At 37.3% G+C, this 16421-nt stretch overlaps 1 protein-coding gene across 1 annotated transcript in view; it reads left to right on the forward strand.

Moving 5' to 3' along the window:
- Window positions 1–11768, forward strand: part of LOC142354501 (uncharacterized) — a 29491-nt gene extending 17723 nt beyond the window's left edge. Inside the window, exons 5-9 of the mRNA XM_075406818.1 lie at window positions 1312–2108; window positions 2385–2713; window positions 6759–7106; window positions 8649–8830; window positions 11191–11768. Of these exons, the coding sequence (XP_075262933.1) occupies window positions 1312–2108; window positions 2385–2713; window positions 6759–7106; window positions 8649–8707 (1533 nt within the window). The 3' untranslated portion in view covers window positions 8708–8830; window positions 11191–11768. The remainder of the gene's footprint in view (window positions 1–1311; window positions 2109–2384; window positions 2714–6758; window positions 7107–8648; window positions 8831–11190) is intronic.
- Window positions 11769–16421: the final 4653 nt, after the last annotated feature.

Raw genomic sequence — 16421 nt, forward strand, 5'->3', positions numbered from 1 at the left:
TCAATTCCACAGTTACGTAAAAAGTGTACGTTTTTATTTTCCAAGCTTTTACAACTTAGATCATTTAAGAGTTTATAGACTTGTCTTGAGTCTCCCATGCATGATTCGAAAACGTTTAAGTAATACCTTTTCTTATTTATTCTTACCAGGTTTTCAAACTTGTAGAGCAACAGTTTAAATTTTCGAGATGAACATTTTTCCTTGTTTTCTTCCATTTACAGTGAGCGAGATTTTTACTGGTTCTTAAATTTTTAAGTTCATTCGATATCTGTTTGGGATTTTTTCCTAATTTAGATCGGAATGTCCTATAAGGGGCGAACTCATCAGTGATTTCTAAGAACAAACAGTTGAAGCTATTGAAAACTTCGTCATTATCAGCGGCTTAGTTCTAAAAAATCTAAGATGTTAATGTAATTTGACCTTATACTGCTGAATTTTTGCAGGTTTTTTTTAAGGAAAGATGTATCACGGAATGTATTTAGTTCTGAACATTTTTGTGTGGTCTTCCATTTAATTGTCAGGGGGTAATGATCAGAAAAACTTTGATGTTCTTTGAACTTTGAACAAGAACTTGAGGTGAAACGAAATTCTGCTGTATGATTTAACAATGCAAGTCATGGAAGACATTGTTACTCGAGTAGGCGATGTTTCAAACAGTTCAAAACCATCAGACTTGATCACATTTTTGTAATCCTTAATCAGCTGGTTATTTTTGAGAATATCGATTTTAAGATCTCCGCAGACACGAAAAGGAGTTTCGACTAATGTTTGCTTTTCCAAGAACTTATCTAGCAGCTCTACAGAAAGGTTTTTTGTTGTTACGAGGTTTATTATAGATAGTTAGGACTTTGAACCTTTTTCCTGCTTTAGAAATATCAGCAAACAAAGCTTCCTCAAAAGAGGTTTCTATATCTATGATTTTGCTCAAATCATTTCTCACTTGGATCATCACACCTCCGCCCCTTGAAGATCTACATTTTGCTAGATACTACATTTTGCTAGATACTGAGAGTAACCGTGTAATAAGAAACACTTGTCATCATTTTCAGATAACCATGTTTCACTTAAACGTAGAACAGACGGAGGAGAACTAAGGCCTAGTATTAGTGCTTCCGATTTGTCCAGGTTCTTATTTAAGGACCTCACGTTTAAATGCAGCTCAAAAACATTAAACATTTCGGGAGTTCCGAAAACTACTATTTGTATCATTCGCTTTGTATTAATATTTGTATCGTCCCATTTAGCATCCAATACGTTTACAAAAGACAGTAATCTAATATTGGTTCTGATTACGTTACATGATTGTTTTAGACTTGCGAGATTGTATTTCACGAGGACACCTCAACTGGCGTCATTGAGTTCGAGAACCCTGAATCTGTCCAAAAAGCAGTCGAAATTCAGGATCACATCAACAAGAATCTAAAACAACTCATATCATCCGAAATTCTGATCCAAGAACTGGATCAGTCCAAAAAGTCGTCCAGTCTTAACGGTTCCAAACGTCGAAAAAGAATTGAAGAAAAACGCCAACTCTTCATCAATTCTAGATCGGCTGCCATTACAGAATCATTGACCGGTTGTAATACGCCTCCAACGCGAACTTGTGGTTCTCAGAAGTTCGAAACCCGCAGCTGCACTCGTAGTTACAGATCCACCCCATCGCCAAATATCGCAGCGTTCCAAGATCCCTTCTCAAAAAGTGCTGCTAACTCTCGGTGCGTATCGCCTAGTGCGTTTGTTCAATCTGCCAATAAACAGCCAGCCAATTTTTGTAAAGTTGTCGGAGGCTTTGGCCAGCTTTCGCTGCCCCAAGATAGATCTGGAGCTCTGAGTCTGGGCGGGAGCAGTGAATCCTTGTCGGGTTCCGAATACAGTGCCCACAGCCGAGGTAGAACACCCTTCGCACCAGGAGGTGGAGAGAGGATGTTCCGGCCTCCGTTTGGTCAGATATTTGGAGGTGGAGCGAACAATTCCACCCCCTCGTTTAACCAGACGATGTCCACTAGTGATAGGTCTCTGGGACGGCTTTTGCAGCAACAGAGCGGAAGCTATTCCTCCAATTTCCTCAGTCCGCCTAGCAGCTCTTTTCAGAGCATGTCTTGCTCCAGGTATTAATTATTTTTTTCTGGCCTCTTCCATCTATTTATTCTCTTATGCTTAGTGGGACTAAAACCCATACAAATTACCATAATATCACAAGGGGATGTTTGTGAGAGTTTTGAGGGCAAATATTCTCCGAATAGATTCGAAACCTTAGGTACGTAATTACGTAAGTAATGATGCATTATTATATAGAGCTGCAGTCGCACTTTAGAACATTTTATCTTCTAAGAATTTCTCTTCAATCAGCATCTTTTTCAGCATTGTTTGGTTTGTAATTTTAGCCCCTCAGAAGGCAGCACAGATCACTTAGCAGCTTTATCCCCGATGCCTTCTCGAAACAAACAACAACCGCAAAGTGGCCCACCAGGTGCCACTGCCCAGAGCCTTTCTCTCTCAGCTCAACAACACAACCCTCAACAGATGTCCACTGCCCACCACGCTGCTGCTGCGGGTGCATCTTGTGGGGGCAGGTGGTTGACCCCGGGTGAAGATGGAAATAAACAACAACAATTGGGTCATAATATGCAGTCTGCCAAGCAGTTGTCCAGGAGTAATCGGGGGAAGTTTGAGTATCCAATATACCATTGGAATGAAATGGCTGCTCTCGAAGGTGAGTTTGTCAAAAACAATTGTTTCTTCCGCCTTTACTATGGAGATTTTCTTCCGCCTAACTTTAAGTGTTTTGATGGCAAGTGAAACGAAATTGAGCGAACGAGCGCTTATTTCCATTTTGTCGCTTTTTTGTAGCATTATGTTGCATTTTTGTCGTAAAGCATTTTTCATAATTGCCTTTCGTAAGTTTTAAAAATTTCCAACTGGTCAAGTTCTAAAGTCGTTTAGCTTCTTACAAGCAATTAAGTTGAGTTCTTCCAAGCAATTTCCGCGCATCTTTTTGTATTGATCTGAAAACAAGTAATTAAACCCTTATTTCTCGTCGATTTGACTCATTTTTAAAACTAGGATGACCGAGTTTTTTTGGGCAAGCTATAGGGTAATGGATAGTAAGGAAAAAAATGGCTGGGAAAGCCCCGCGTTTTTCTCGCTTTTGCTATTTTCGGCCACTTTTTTCACTTCAAGGGTTTTCAGCAATACATTCTTCGAGCAAAATAAATGATCACCGTATCGGTATGGGAGATTTAGGCGAATCTGACCACTTATTGTAGTGGGGAGATAAAGTTTTCAGTTCATTTATCACTACTAGCTGATGCTAAACTGAATTATTGTTAGGGGCTAAAACAGCTATGAGCTATTTTTTCTGAGGCTGAGACTGTGCTGACATCTGTACGACTGTGAAAAGTGCTTTTTAATTGCTCTCAAACGAAGTTTGTAGCAATTATATTAGATCTTTTTTTGTTCGCTTGACCGATGTTTCGTCTGACGCTTTTGACTTTTCCTCCTCAAAAACGGGGAAAAACAGGTAGCGCCCAGCGGGCATTAAGTGCTCTTAGAGCCTTTCAGCTCTGTTTCAGCTCAAAATGTTTTGGAGACTTATACTTATGGTGTGAAGGGCGGTTCTTAGAGGTTGAGACACCATCACCCCCCCCCCCCCCCCCTGTTGACCCCCCACCCGCACTATTGCCTCCACCCCCACCGCGCTGTTGCCCCAACCCAGTGTTGCCCCCTATCAGCCCCCGGCGCACCCTACGTGGCTAGCTTCTGACAAAGCCAACCGGTCGTTTGAGAGCAATTCGCCCGACGTTAGTAACGTCCATCTTGATGTTTCATGCATTGAATGCACCTGTTTTTGACTTGAGGTCATTTGTTTTAATTAAAAACATCTTAATCCGTATTTTTAAAGCTGCCCTGATCTTCTCAGCAGGGTATTTTTGCGCTCAGTAGTCCTGCAAGCGCTTAGAGTGGTGCAGTTGCTGGGAAGGCCTTAATTCAAGTTTAAAAGATCAGTGTTGAGCCCAAAGTGTTACAATTATCATGTTTTTTCATTTTTCGAGTTTTTTGAGCGGTCTCGGATTGTCTTTTTTCAAAGTTCATAAAGTTCGCATCAAGATATAATTACTTTTTATGACAATTTTGTGAGCTATATGTTTTGGTACTACAAACATAAACACACAAACGGATTCTACTTTTTGCTATTTTTTCAAGTTTTCTAATTGTTTTTATTTAATTTGTTTTGCCTCATGGGTTATCCTCTACGGTTTGATAATATGTTACTGCATAGTTTCTTTTGGCGATGGAATGGTTTTTAATTTTTTAATATCACGAATTATTGCAATTTTTTGTTAAAATTTGAAAGTAATTATCTTTGAGCCAGTGAAACTACTTTAGGCTCGAAATTGGGTTACTGGATAGTCTCCGGAGACAATAAAAATTTTCAGTAACATTTCTTTAAAATTTAATGGTTTACAAATTTTTTTAAATTTCTTTTGTAATTTTCTAATTTTAACGATCTTTACGGAACAATGAAACGCTTGAAGATGGGCTACTCGACAGGTTCCAGAAAACAAAAAAAATGGTTTGGGTTTTTTATTGCTGCGAGATTTAGGAGCTTCCTTCAAATATTGCAATTTTCCTTTTTATAATAGCATTGTCATATTTCTCCGAGTCTTTCTATCTATAGTGAATAATCCTCTTACATGGATTGTGCCTGGCGTTTTGGGTATATTTAATGGTATCAAGTTTGGCCTTCTGGATATAAACTTCAAGAGTTTTAGCTATAATTTTTTTGGTTAGTTTGTTTGATTATTTTAGTTTCTCAACTTTTGAGATTGTTGTTTTTGGCTGGCTTTGTTCAATTGGTCTGCTGGTCAGGCCCAGTTGTTCTAATATTTTTCATTCATTTATGTGGATTGTATTCAGGACTTGTCTTGCTATGTTTTCTGGCCGCTTTTTCGACATTTGGCTTGAAATCATTTTTTTCTCTAGACCAGTTTCATTCTTCTCTCATTCTGCCCAAAATGTTTTAATACAGCAATTGCTCAGCAAAGCAATCTAAATTGAACGTCGTCATATAAACGAAATCAAAAATAGAAAAGGTATAAAACACGTAATGCAAAATTTTAGGTGCCCGCTACTCGAACTTTGTTCGCATGTGTTAGTCACCATCTCTAATGCTTATTGGTTTTGATACTAGCCCTTGTATCATCTCATCAAGAGGCAGGAGTATGTCTAACAGCGGCATGAAATCAAATTGCTTAGCACAATCTGCGTGGTATTTTTTGCTTTTGGGTTTGATATACTTGCATTAGCTTTTCTATATATCGTCCGGGATGTTACTTTCCATTCTTATTGATATTTTTTGGCTTTAAGTTTTCGAAATTCTTTGAAAGCTTGTTTAGCACTTTTGATGATTACAATATTTTTTACATTTTGGCAAAATTTTTTCGTCGGGCTTCTTTCCATTTTGTTTGCCTTTTATAACAGGAGGATGGCTCTAATTTTACCGAACATCCGGTTCTTAATTATTAATTGTTATTGTTCTCAGTTTTTTCAGTTGATGTACAACTTAAAGGTTTATGAAGATGCCTCTTTGATACTGATTTTACATTGTGTCCGTGATCAGCACATTCTAGTATTTGGCACCTGTTGCTTCAAAAAAAAAATATCTACGCTGAGGTGTTGCCATGACTTCTGGTTTTATTTGCTTTGCTCGAATGAGTTGCTCAAAAAGTCATGCAAGTGCAGCTGCGAGTTTGCCGGAATTACTCTTAAGTTTTTGTTTGTTTTTATGATGTCTATTTACCCATGTTTTTTTTGCGAAATTTCGCGCCCGGGTTTTGGCAATGAACGATTTTCCACTATCGATTTTTAATCTGTTTTCGTTGTCTTTTTTCTGATAAAACTCAATTTGGCCAAAGTTTGAATTCATTGTAACAAAGATTTCTTTCACGAAAGAGCAGTATGGTTAAATTATTTGAAAATTCTGCAATGCCAAAACGAAAAATTTGCTTTTTTCAGACTTTCTGTTTTTATTCTCTGTTTCTGTTTAGTTTCTGTTTTTATTCATTTCAGTTTCTAAGAGTGTTATCTGACTTATGATGGTTGCAGAGTTAATTGAATAGTTGTCGACTGTTTATATACCAGCATTGGTCTGTTTCAGTATTTGTTTTTTTATACTTCACGTTACACCTCTACTACGATTTCACATTATAATTTGGCTCTTATATGTCTATCAATTGTGGATACTTTTTTGGATTATTAAGATTGCAAGACTTATCATGTGATAATGTCACCTGTTTAGAATATAAGGGTTGCAATGTTTTGCTCTTAGTAGGATGAGGTTGACAGTTGTTTAGAAAGAGCACAGATTTACAATGACATGAAATGTATTATTCACATGGAACACTCTTACATTGAAAGTATAAAAGGAAGGTACTTTATTATTAGTCGCTCTTAAATGAACTTAGAAGCGATTATGGTTAACGTGTGGGTCTTTTATGCAAAATTTTTGCCTGACCGTTTCGTTCTACTTTCCTTGACCGCTTTGATTTCACTTTTTGAGTGACTTTTTCACGCTTGACTTCGATTTTTGCGTGACCTAATTATAAATGCACTTAGATATAAATGCTTCAGTGTATTATGAGGGAGGTGGGGGGGGGGGGTTTGAACCCCTTCTGGGAAGAAATTTTTAACACCCATATAAATTATCCAGGTGAGAGCCATTTGTCCGACGTTATTCGGTTTCTGTTTTTTTTTTTCAGCTCCTTCGCCGCTATCCGAAAGACGTTATAGTGACATTCCAGTACACAGGACACCCAGTGCAGAAAACGAAGCAATTCTGCGCCAGACAACTGGCACGGCCGACGCCTGGAAAAGGACATCCTTCAGTTTAGACCAACAGTGTGCTACTCTGGGCCGCAGCGACTCTCAACTTTTGCAGTTTGGTGCCATGACAATCGGTGACGCTCCTTCGTTCACGTTTTTAGATGATTGTTCTGACGCGTTTAGTAGTCTGCAAGGATTCGCAGAATTGACGGGGCGTGGAAGTGGTGTGGGTACGAACATGACTAGCAGGCTTTTCCCAGAGAATCCAGCTCTGATTAAACCGGGTTTGATAACTGATTTATTGCTTAATTAGGGAACAATTCCCTCGGTTTTCTATATATGCTACGCTATGTTTTATAGTAGTTGCCTTCATGTCTACGAAACAGCATCACTACAAGCAAATGTTGCGCCATAAATTGAACCCAATAAAATATACACAATGCTTCAAATGTCGATATCCGAGGACACTACAGCCGTGGCGTGATAAGTGAATGATTTTGAGAGCTTTTTAATTGCTCTCAAACGAAGTTTGTAGCAATTATATTAGTCCTGTCGGTCATGGAATGGTTTCAACATTTTGACCTGACGAATTTAAGCGTTAATTTTACAAAACAGGCAATTTTCAAATTTTTTAAAACTTATTTTTCCTTATTCAGGTCTCTCCAGTGCATTATTCTCGTTTTTCAGGTTTTGATAATGAACAATCAAAAGTTACAGAGAGCTAAGAATTAAAATGCTTTGTAAGATAATTTTGGTCAGTTTTTAACTGCTCTCAAACGAAGTTTGTAGCAATTATATTAGTCCTGTCTGACTTTTTTGTGCGATTGTTCGCTTGACCAATTCTTCGTCTGACGCAGCTGACTTTTCGTCCTAAAAACGGGATAAACAGGTAGTGCCCGGCGAACTAAGTGCTCTGAGAGCCTTTCAGCCCACTAGTCTTCTAGTATGCGATTCAAAGAATCTGTTTTGGAGACTTATACTTATGGTGCTAAGGGCTATTCTTAGAGATGGACCCCGCCTACTGTTGCCACCCCATTATGCACCCACTCCCGCTGCGCTCACTTACGCTCCTCCAGTTCAGCTAAAGCTAGCCTCATTAAACCGTGCCTAGCTACTGACGAAGCCAACCGCTCGCCGGTCGTTTGAGAGCAATTCGCCCGACGTTAGTCGGTTATGTTTACCTTTTCAATTATTAATTGCTCTTGAACGAAGTTCATAGCATTTATTGTAAAATTGTGTGTCTTTTTATGCGAAATTTTCGCTTGACGGTTTTGGCTTTTCGAGTGACTTTTACCCCCCTTGACTTTTTGCGTTTCGCGTGATCTAAAATTGTCTCTCAATCACAATTTCAAGCAGCTGAACTCAATTGGCGGCAATTTAATACTAAAAGTCAAATGAAAAGTTAGCCGAAACCGGTGCCATTTTTCACTTTAAATCCTAATAGTGGTATATGTTAATCTCAATGTGGTTATTTGAAGCCCACGATTGAACTTATTAGTCCCATTTAGGCTCCCCCCCCCCCCCCCCCCGACTGAAGCAGGTCGCAATTGATTAGAGCTCCCACTAGTCGTTCGAGAGCAATTCTTCCGACGTTTAATCGGTTATGTTTTACCTATTTAATTGTAAGTTTACTAGAAAAAGTTTGTCGAGATTTTTATAGTGTATGCAGACTTTGAGTTAAATGATTGGTGATTTCTATTGGTGTACATTTATATTACAGACAGAACACTTTTCTCTTCCCCGGAAAACCTAACAACAGTAGGAACTATTTCTTTCCCGGTAAAGAAAATTATAATTGAAAATACTCCAAAGGATTTTATTTGTAGAGAACGCAGCAGATAACCTCAATCAACACTCAACAGCAATGCGTGTGCAATATATTTAGATGATTGTTCTGACGCGTTTAGTAGTCTGCAAGGATTCGCAGAATTGACGGGGCGTGGAAGTGGTGTGTGTACGAACATGACTAGCAGGCTTTTCCCAGAGAATCCAGCTCTGATTAAACCGGGTTTGATAACTGATTTATTGCTTAATTAGGGAACAATTCCCTCGGTTTTCTATATATGCTACGCTATGTTTTATAGCAGTTGCCTTCATGTCTACGAAACAGCATCACTACAAGCAAATGTTGCGCCATAAATTGAACCCAATAAAATATACACAATGCTTCAAATGTCGATATCCGAGGACACTACAGCCGTGGCGTGATAAGTGAATGATTTTGAGAGCTTTTTAATTGCTCTCAAACGAAGTAAGTTTGTAGCAATTATATTAGTCCTGTTGGTCTTTTTTTATGCGATTTTTCGCTTGACCAATTTTTCGTCTGACGCATTGGACTTTTCGTCCTTCAAAAACGGGGAAAACAGGTAGTGCCCAGCGGGCATTAAGTGCTCTTAAAGCCTTTCAGCTCTGTTTCAGCCTAAACTGTTTTGGAGACTTATACTTATGTTGTACTTAGGGCGGTTCTTAGACGTTGAAGACCCCTCCTCTCTTGACCCCCCCCCCCCCTGTTGCTCCGCCCCACCCACGCGCAGGCTGTTACCCCCACCCTACTGTTGCCCCAGCCCACCCCCCATCAGCCCTCGGTGCACCCCCCCACCCCCCATTTCTAGCTACTGACGAACAACCGCTCGCTAAAAACACGCAAATTTATACTGTTTTGCACAATTTTTTCAAGCTTTTTGAAGTTTTTTTTTAAACTTTTTTTGATTTTTATCAGCCCTAGGTGTCAAGAAACCAATTTTAGGTTTTAATAATAGGTTACTGCATAGTTTTTCAGCGGTAATGGAATGGTTTCAACATTTTGACCTGACGAATTTAAGTGTTAATCTTACAAAACAGGCAATTTTCAAATTTTTTAAAACTTATTTTTCCTTATTCAGGTCTCTGCAGACTCAGGGGCCAGAAAACCTCCTAAGGGGTTTGATAATAAGTTACTGACAATTTTTTTTGGCCATCGAATAGTTTTTCAACTTTCTAATGTCACAAATTTAAGCAATTTTTTTTTATAAAACTTGCTTTTCATGTTTTTTTTTGAAGATTTTATCGTTTTTTAGGTTTTTTTCAGCCTCAAGAGCCAATGAACCTCCTCTATGGTTTCAAAATAGGTTACTGTATATTTTCTAGATGTCAAGGAATATCTTGCAAGGTTCTAACATCACTAGCATTTTTAGCATTTAGCATTTTTTTAAACATTTTTTGACAATTTTTGCCGTTTTTTCAATTTTCTGACATTTATAGTCATTATTCAGTTTTTTGAGCCTCAAGGGTCAGAAAACCCCCCGTTAGGGTTTGATAATAAGTTACTGCAAAATTATTGTTGGTCATGGATTAAATTTCAACATTTTAATATCACAAGTTTAGAAATTTATTTAGAAATTTGTTTAGAAATCACAAAATTTATTCTTTTTCGTTCAAGTGCATTATTCTCGTTTTTCAGGTTTTGATAATGAACAATCAAAAGTTACAGAGAGCTAAGAATCAAAATGCTTTGTAAGATAATTTTGGTCAGTTTTTAATTGCTCTCAAACGAAGTTTGTAGCAATTATATTAGTCCTGTCTGACTTTTTTGTGCGATTGTTCGCTTGACCAATTCTTCGTCTGACGCAGCTGACTTTTCGTCCTCAAAAACGGGATAAACAGGTAGTGCCCGGCGAACTAAGTGCTCTGAGAGCCTTTCAGCCCACTAGTCTTCTAGTATGCGATTCAAAGAATCTGTTTTGGAGACTTATACTTATGGTGCTAAGGGCTATTCTTAGAGATGGACCCCGCCTACTGTTGCCACCCCATTATGCACCCACTCCCGCTGCGCTCACTTACGCTCCTCCAGTTCAGCTAAAGCTAGCCTCATTAAACCGTGCCTAGCTACTGACGAAGCCAACCGCTTCAGCAGCTGAACTCAATTGGCGGCAATTTAATACTAAAAGTCAAATGAAAAGTTAGCCGAAACTGGTGCCATTTTTCACTTTAAATCCTAATAGTGGTATATGTTAATCTCAATGTGGTTATTTGAAGCCCACGATTGAACTTCTTAGTCCCATTTAGGCTCCCCCCCCCCCCCCCCCCCCACGACTGAAGCAGGTCGCAATTGATTAGAGCTCCCACTAGTCGTTCGAGAGCAATTCTTCCGACGTTTAATCGGTTATGTTTTACCTATTTAATTGTAAGTTTACTAGAAAAAGTTTGTCGAGATTTTTATAGTGTATGCAGACTTTGAGTTAAATGATTGGTGATTTCTATTGGTGTACATTTATATTAAAGACAGAACACTTTTCTCTTCCCCGGAAAACCTAACAACAGTAGGAACTATTTCTCTTTCCCGGTAAAGAAAATTATAATTGAAAATACTCCAAAGGATTTTATTTGTAGAGAACGCAGCAGATAACCTCAATCAACACTCAACAGCAATGCGTGTGCAATATTCATCATCATCATCAGCCAATAACAGACAAAACAATCAAAACAACAATAATTCCTCAACACCCACCAATGCCCCCTCAGCTACTCAAACCCACGTGCAATTCGCCCAAAACCCCGTCAGCATCACAACCCCAGTTGTCTCAGATCAACAATACGGGTGCCACGCTACACCTTCGCTTTCGGGCAGTGCTTCGAACCCTAACATGTTCCCTTCAACGGGACAACAACAACATTACCCCACTCAACAACAACAACAGCACATTTTCAAGGTCAATCGGGTGCTGGAGGTGGTCATGACCTTGGCCAAGTGCTTTCGCAGCCATTTTCGCCATTTAATGTCCCGATACATGTATCGCACGCAACTTCGCCTCAGCAAGGCCAAGCTACAGATTCGTTTGGGCTGTCTAATTTTGAACATTTCAGCACCCTCAGGGAATGGCAATACAGTTACACATTAAATTCAGTTATTGGTTTGATGGATCGATTCTGTTTTCCAACCATCTCTTCTTGTAATATTAGGGTCGAGTATCATTTTGTCCTTCTTGGCTTCTCGATTGGGGGGGGGGGGGGCATTAATTCAATTTACATTAGTTAAAAAAAATCATCGCTTCTCTTTTGGGGGAGTTTGGGAGGAGGGGGGGGGGGGGGGGGGGGTGCTCTCATCCGGATACTTTGCAAAACGGAAACTGTTTTGAAGCTATCTAACATGAATGAAGTTGGATAGTAGCTAGTAACACGAAGAACTTGGGTAACAGAAAAGACCCCAAAATTGGCTTGTTAATCAGCATGCAATAATTGTACGCCATTTTGAGTAACGAAGAAGCAGCTTTAAAGTAATGCATCGCGATGCTTTAAACACACGAACAATTGTGCCACATTTATTTTAAATTCAAAGTTTGTTGAATTGACGTTTATTTCAGTAAATCGGTGCTTAGTAAATTAGTATAATTTCCTGAAGTAATTATTTCATCAAGAGATTTATGAGAGAATTGACAAAAATTAATAGAATCTACTTTATAATTGGCGGTATAAATTATTTTGAGATTACTAAATTAATTCTATTAGCTTAGAAAAGATGTTGTTTTGTGTACTATTTTGCCACAATTTATAATAGTTTGACAAATGTTTGCCATTTTAACCTTACTTGCGCCGTGGATATTTTTCCTTCCTTTTATAGGATTTTCATTTGCTCTAAAACCCTGTCTTTTATTATAGTGATATAGTTATACTAGTTTTTTTCGCGCAATGTTTGGCGTCCGTTCTCAAGCAATGCTTAAACCAATCATGGCTTCGGTAAACCATTAATTTCTGGCCTAATTTTTTTAAATTATGATAATAATTGTGATTTCAGCGTATTTTCAACGGAACATCATTAGGCAACAGCGGCCTGTTTTTAGCTGCACTTTTTATCATTTCTCGCATTTCGGCCGTTTTTCAAGAGCAACATTGGTCTTTCTTGGTGACTACGGTCATTTTTTTGCGTCTGAAAGTTTCACGTGGTACCACCAGCTTCATTTATTGATTAAGCGTTATTTTTGATGGGCCGTAAAGCAAAGATAAGGGTACTCAGGTGAGACTGTAAATCAATTTTTCAGTATTTGTTGCCTTTACCTGATGGATAACCTAGCAAAGGTTTTAGAGCAATTTTTCCGAGGTTAGTCGGTTCTGTTTTATGATTAGTTTCTATTGAGACTAGTTTGTGGAATTTGCTAATATGAAGTTACTTACTACTCTCTCACAACCTGCCTACTGTATCGAAAGATTCTGCTTGTGTTTGTGATTATGAAGTTTGAGCCACAATTCATTGTTTAATGTTCAATTTATTTCCTCTCAATTCAGTTTTCACCAAATTGATTTTTTATTAACCCAAAATGTATTTACTTTTGCTCGAAATACAATTTCGAAATATCTATGGCGCGAGAATTCCTGAATATTCTGACTGATTTAGAATCTGAAGGATAATTACATAAAATTTTTGGATTTTATACAACAAAAACAGTGCTACCGTGAAAAAAATTAAAGGCATTTAATAGGTCTATATGCACAAAATACATCATATTAGCACTGATATTTTTATCTGCAATGACAGGTCTTGTGAAATGACTTGTTTTATCTGAACTATTTTACTGGAGTCTAGTTTCAGTCTGATGGCTCCAGAAAATATACCAAGAAAAAACTGATTCCAGCAATTCGACAGATTCTGCCTGTTATGAAAATTTGCCGACAATAAAGAAACAAGGAGGCCCAGTAATGTGCGGTTGAACATTATATTTTGGAGCCGCTCATCTACATTTTTGGCTGAATTGTCTGCCAAATGAAGAACAGACAGAAAACTTCAAAAATTCAAATATAGTTTAAAAAAAATGGTGTATGAATGAAAAAAATGCTTCCAATTCAAGGATTGTAGTAAATTTATTAATGCCACGTTAGAACGACAATGAGATCTGCCATTATTAAGACTGAGTCAAAACAAATAACAACAAAGATTATTTACATCCAAAACTTTTTCTGATGGACAAAAAAAGGTTAAATAACTCCAAAAATAAACAGATAATTTGTTCCCTAAAAACATGATACCATTGTTTAATGCGACTCGGTAATAAGTAGACAACAAAAACAAACGCAGCTTAGTTAGAAAAATACGTTTCTATTTTTGAAAATAAATAATTTCTATTAGTGAAAACCATTAGATTTCAACTGATAAATTTGTCCTTTCATGCCTCTAAATAAAGGAATTGAGCCCTGTCACTATCCAGAATTTGTACAACTACAGAAAAATCGAGACAAATAAAATTAAAATTTTGCGAGAAAACGGTGTCAAGCCGTTGAAAACTTTAGATCTAATCATTTGCCTCTTCTTTGAGCACCAAGAAAGAGATATGACTAGGTAATAGTGAGACTAGGTAACTAAACAAAAATAATAACAAAACGGAAAAGTTAAAGCAACATGTCTATATATTTTTTGAAGCATTTTATTTCAATGACATGAAAATAGAGCTCTTTTGAAATCAGTGAACGATTCCTTTGTTCAGCAAGGGCAAGCTGTTAAAATCTGAATGTTTCCAGATTTTATGAAACAACCACAAGAACGACAAACATTTTTTTTTATAAAAAATCCATTAAATTCTGCTAGAAGACGGCGTCGAATCCGTTAAAACTACAATCTATTCACTGAAAAAAATGATTTTTCACTTGTGCTTTCTTTTTAAACTCCAATAATGTGATGTCTGACCTGCCAATTATGTGACAAGACGAAAAACATAACACCAAAGATGAGAAATGTCCAAAAATTGCAAATTTTCCCGCGAAAATCATATAAAATAGAGAACGCATTAAAAACTAAACCGCAAAAAATATTGAATTGTAGTCCATTAGAAAGATGATGTGACCTGTTTTGCTAATCTTAAGCTTCAACTTGACCAAAAAAAGAAAAAACAGCAAAGCTCAAAAATCCATTGTTTAATTCGTAAGCAAGAATATTTGAAAGTCGATAACGACCAGGAAACCAATTCGACCTGTGAATAGAGCAGAGCTTGATTTGAATTGTTCAATTTTTTTTTTTTTTAAAAAAAGAGCTACTGGTTACAATCCGAAGTATTTTTGGACCGTAAAAAACAAAAATTGGAGCAAAGCTGGCGTTGCTATTGCTGTTCGCCCATTAGCAATATGTAATTGTTCCGAAGAATATGGATTTGGACAATTTGACAAAAAAGACATGTTTGGTCATTAAAAAAATATGATGCATTTTGGATAATTATTGAGTTAAAGTAGCAAAAGACCGTCAAAATTTTAATTAAAGAACACTAAAAAGTGGAGCAAGTAAAAATATCCCCTTGGGGTTAATAAAGGTCGTTTCAGCAATTTAAAGATGTGTTAGTCTGTCAAATTTATTAAAAACGTGTACTTAAGACGCTTATTTCCAGCCATTTTTTGAAGAAAAAAGGCTAATTTTTTGGTAGCAAAAATATTAGTAAAAAGAATTGGATCAAACAGTTCAACAGCACTCATCTATCTTTAGGGATAAAACCAACAATACTATCGTTAACAATGATGAAATATTGTCCAACAAAATTTGCGGAAAGTGCGGAAAATGTGAACAAAAACAACGAAATTCTGTTAAATCTTCACGAAGTTTTAAACCTTGTTAACTGAGTGGAAAGAACCAAATTCAAAAATTAATATGTCTTGCGCTGGACAGGACTTACAATAATACCACTCACAACGCACTACGCTGAATGTATCGATCGGCGAAAACTGAACAAAAAGAACCCCTTTGAGTATACTTTTCCTCCCCGAATAAAGTGGGTCGGAACAAATAATTGGCTCATGATCTTGCGGAGACCTGATGACATCTGAATACCAACCAATTTTTTAGCAATTTGGCTGTACTAACTTGGTTTGTAATCATGCGTGACTGAATACAAAAATATTAAACTTTTGATGCCGTGACAAGTTTTGTTTCTTCAGATTTTGAAAAAACAACTACATCATAGCACAGAAGCTGGAGATATGGTACAACCGTTAAAACTTCAGCTTTCTAGCTGGTCAGTTTGTTCCGGCTCCAATCAAGTGTTTTTTGTGCAGTATTCATGCAAAAAGATGAGTTTAAGAAATGGAATTAATTATGATTTCTGGAAAGACTTCGTTTCGAGTACATAACTGCGTTATCAACCGTTCATTTGTTAATATTTTAAACTTTAGAGAAAATTTAAGAACAATGTGACTGAAAACAATGCATCAATTTCAACTTGACTTTATGGACACAGAATGTATGTTTCTCCATCTTAAAAATGGAGGTTCAAATTTTCAAAGCTTAGGCAAAAAGTTCACAGTAATGCGAATATATAATAGACAAGGAGGCTCGGTAATGTGCGTTTGCACATTAAGTTCCGACCCCGCTCATCTACATTTTTCACTTAATTGTCTACCAAACGAGGAAGAGATAAAAAAAATAACATATCAACATATCGTTCAACAAACTACTAAACGATTAAAACAATCTACTCTAGAGGGCCTATGAGACCTGTGGCTACAATAATATGACTACCAGAAAAGACGGCAATAAAAATCAAATAATTACAAATATTAATTACGACCAAAACTCCTTGTCCATTTTTGAAAACCACTAATAACCAAATCAAAATGGCATCAGATAAAAATTATACTCAGAAGATTAACTG

This window comes from Convolutriloba macropyga, chromosome 15, assembly GCF_964194025.1.
Source record: "Convolutriloba macropyga chromosome 15, txConMacr16.3, whole genome shotgun sequence".
NCBI classification, from domain to species: domain Eukaryota; kingdom Metazoa; phylum Xenacoelomorpha; order Acoela; family Convolutidae; genus Convolutriloba; species Convolutriloba macropyga.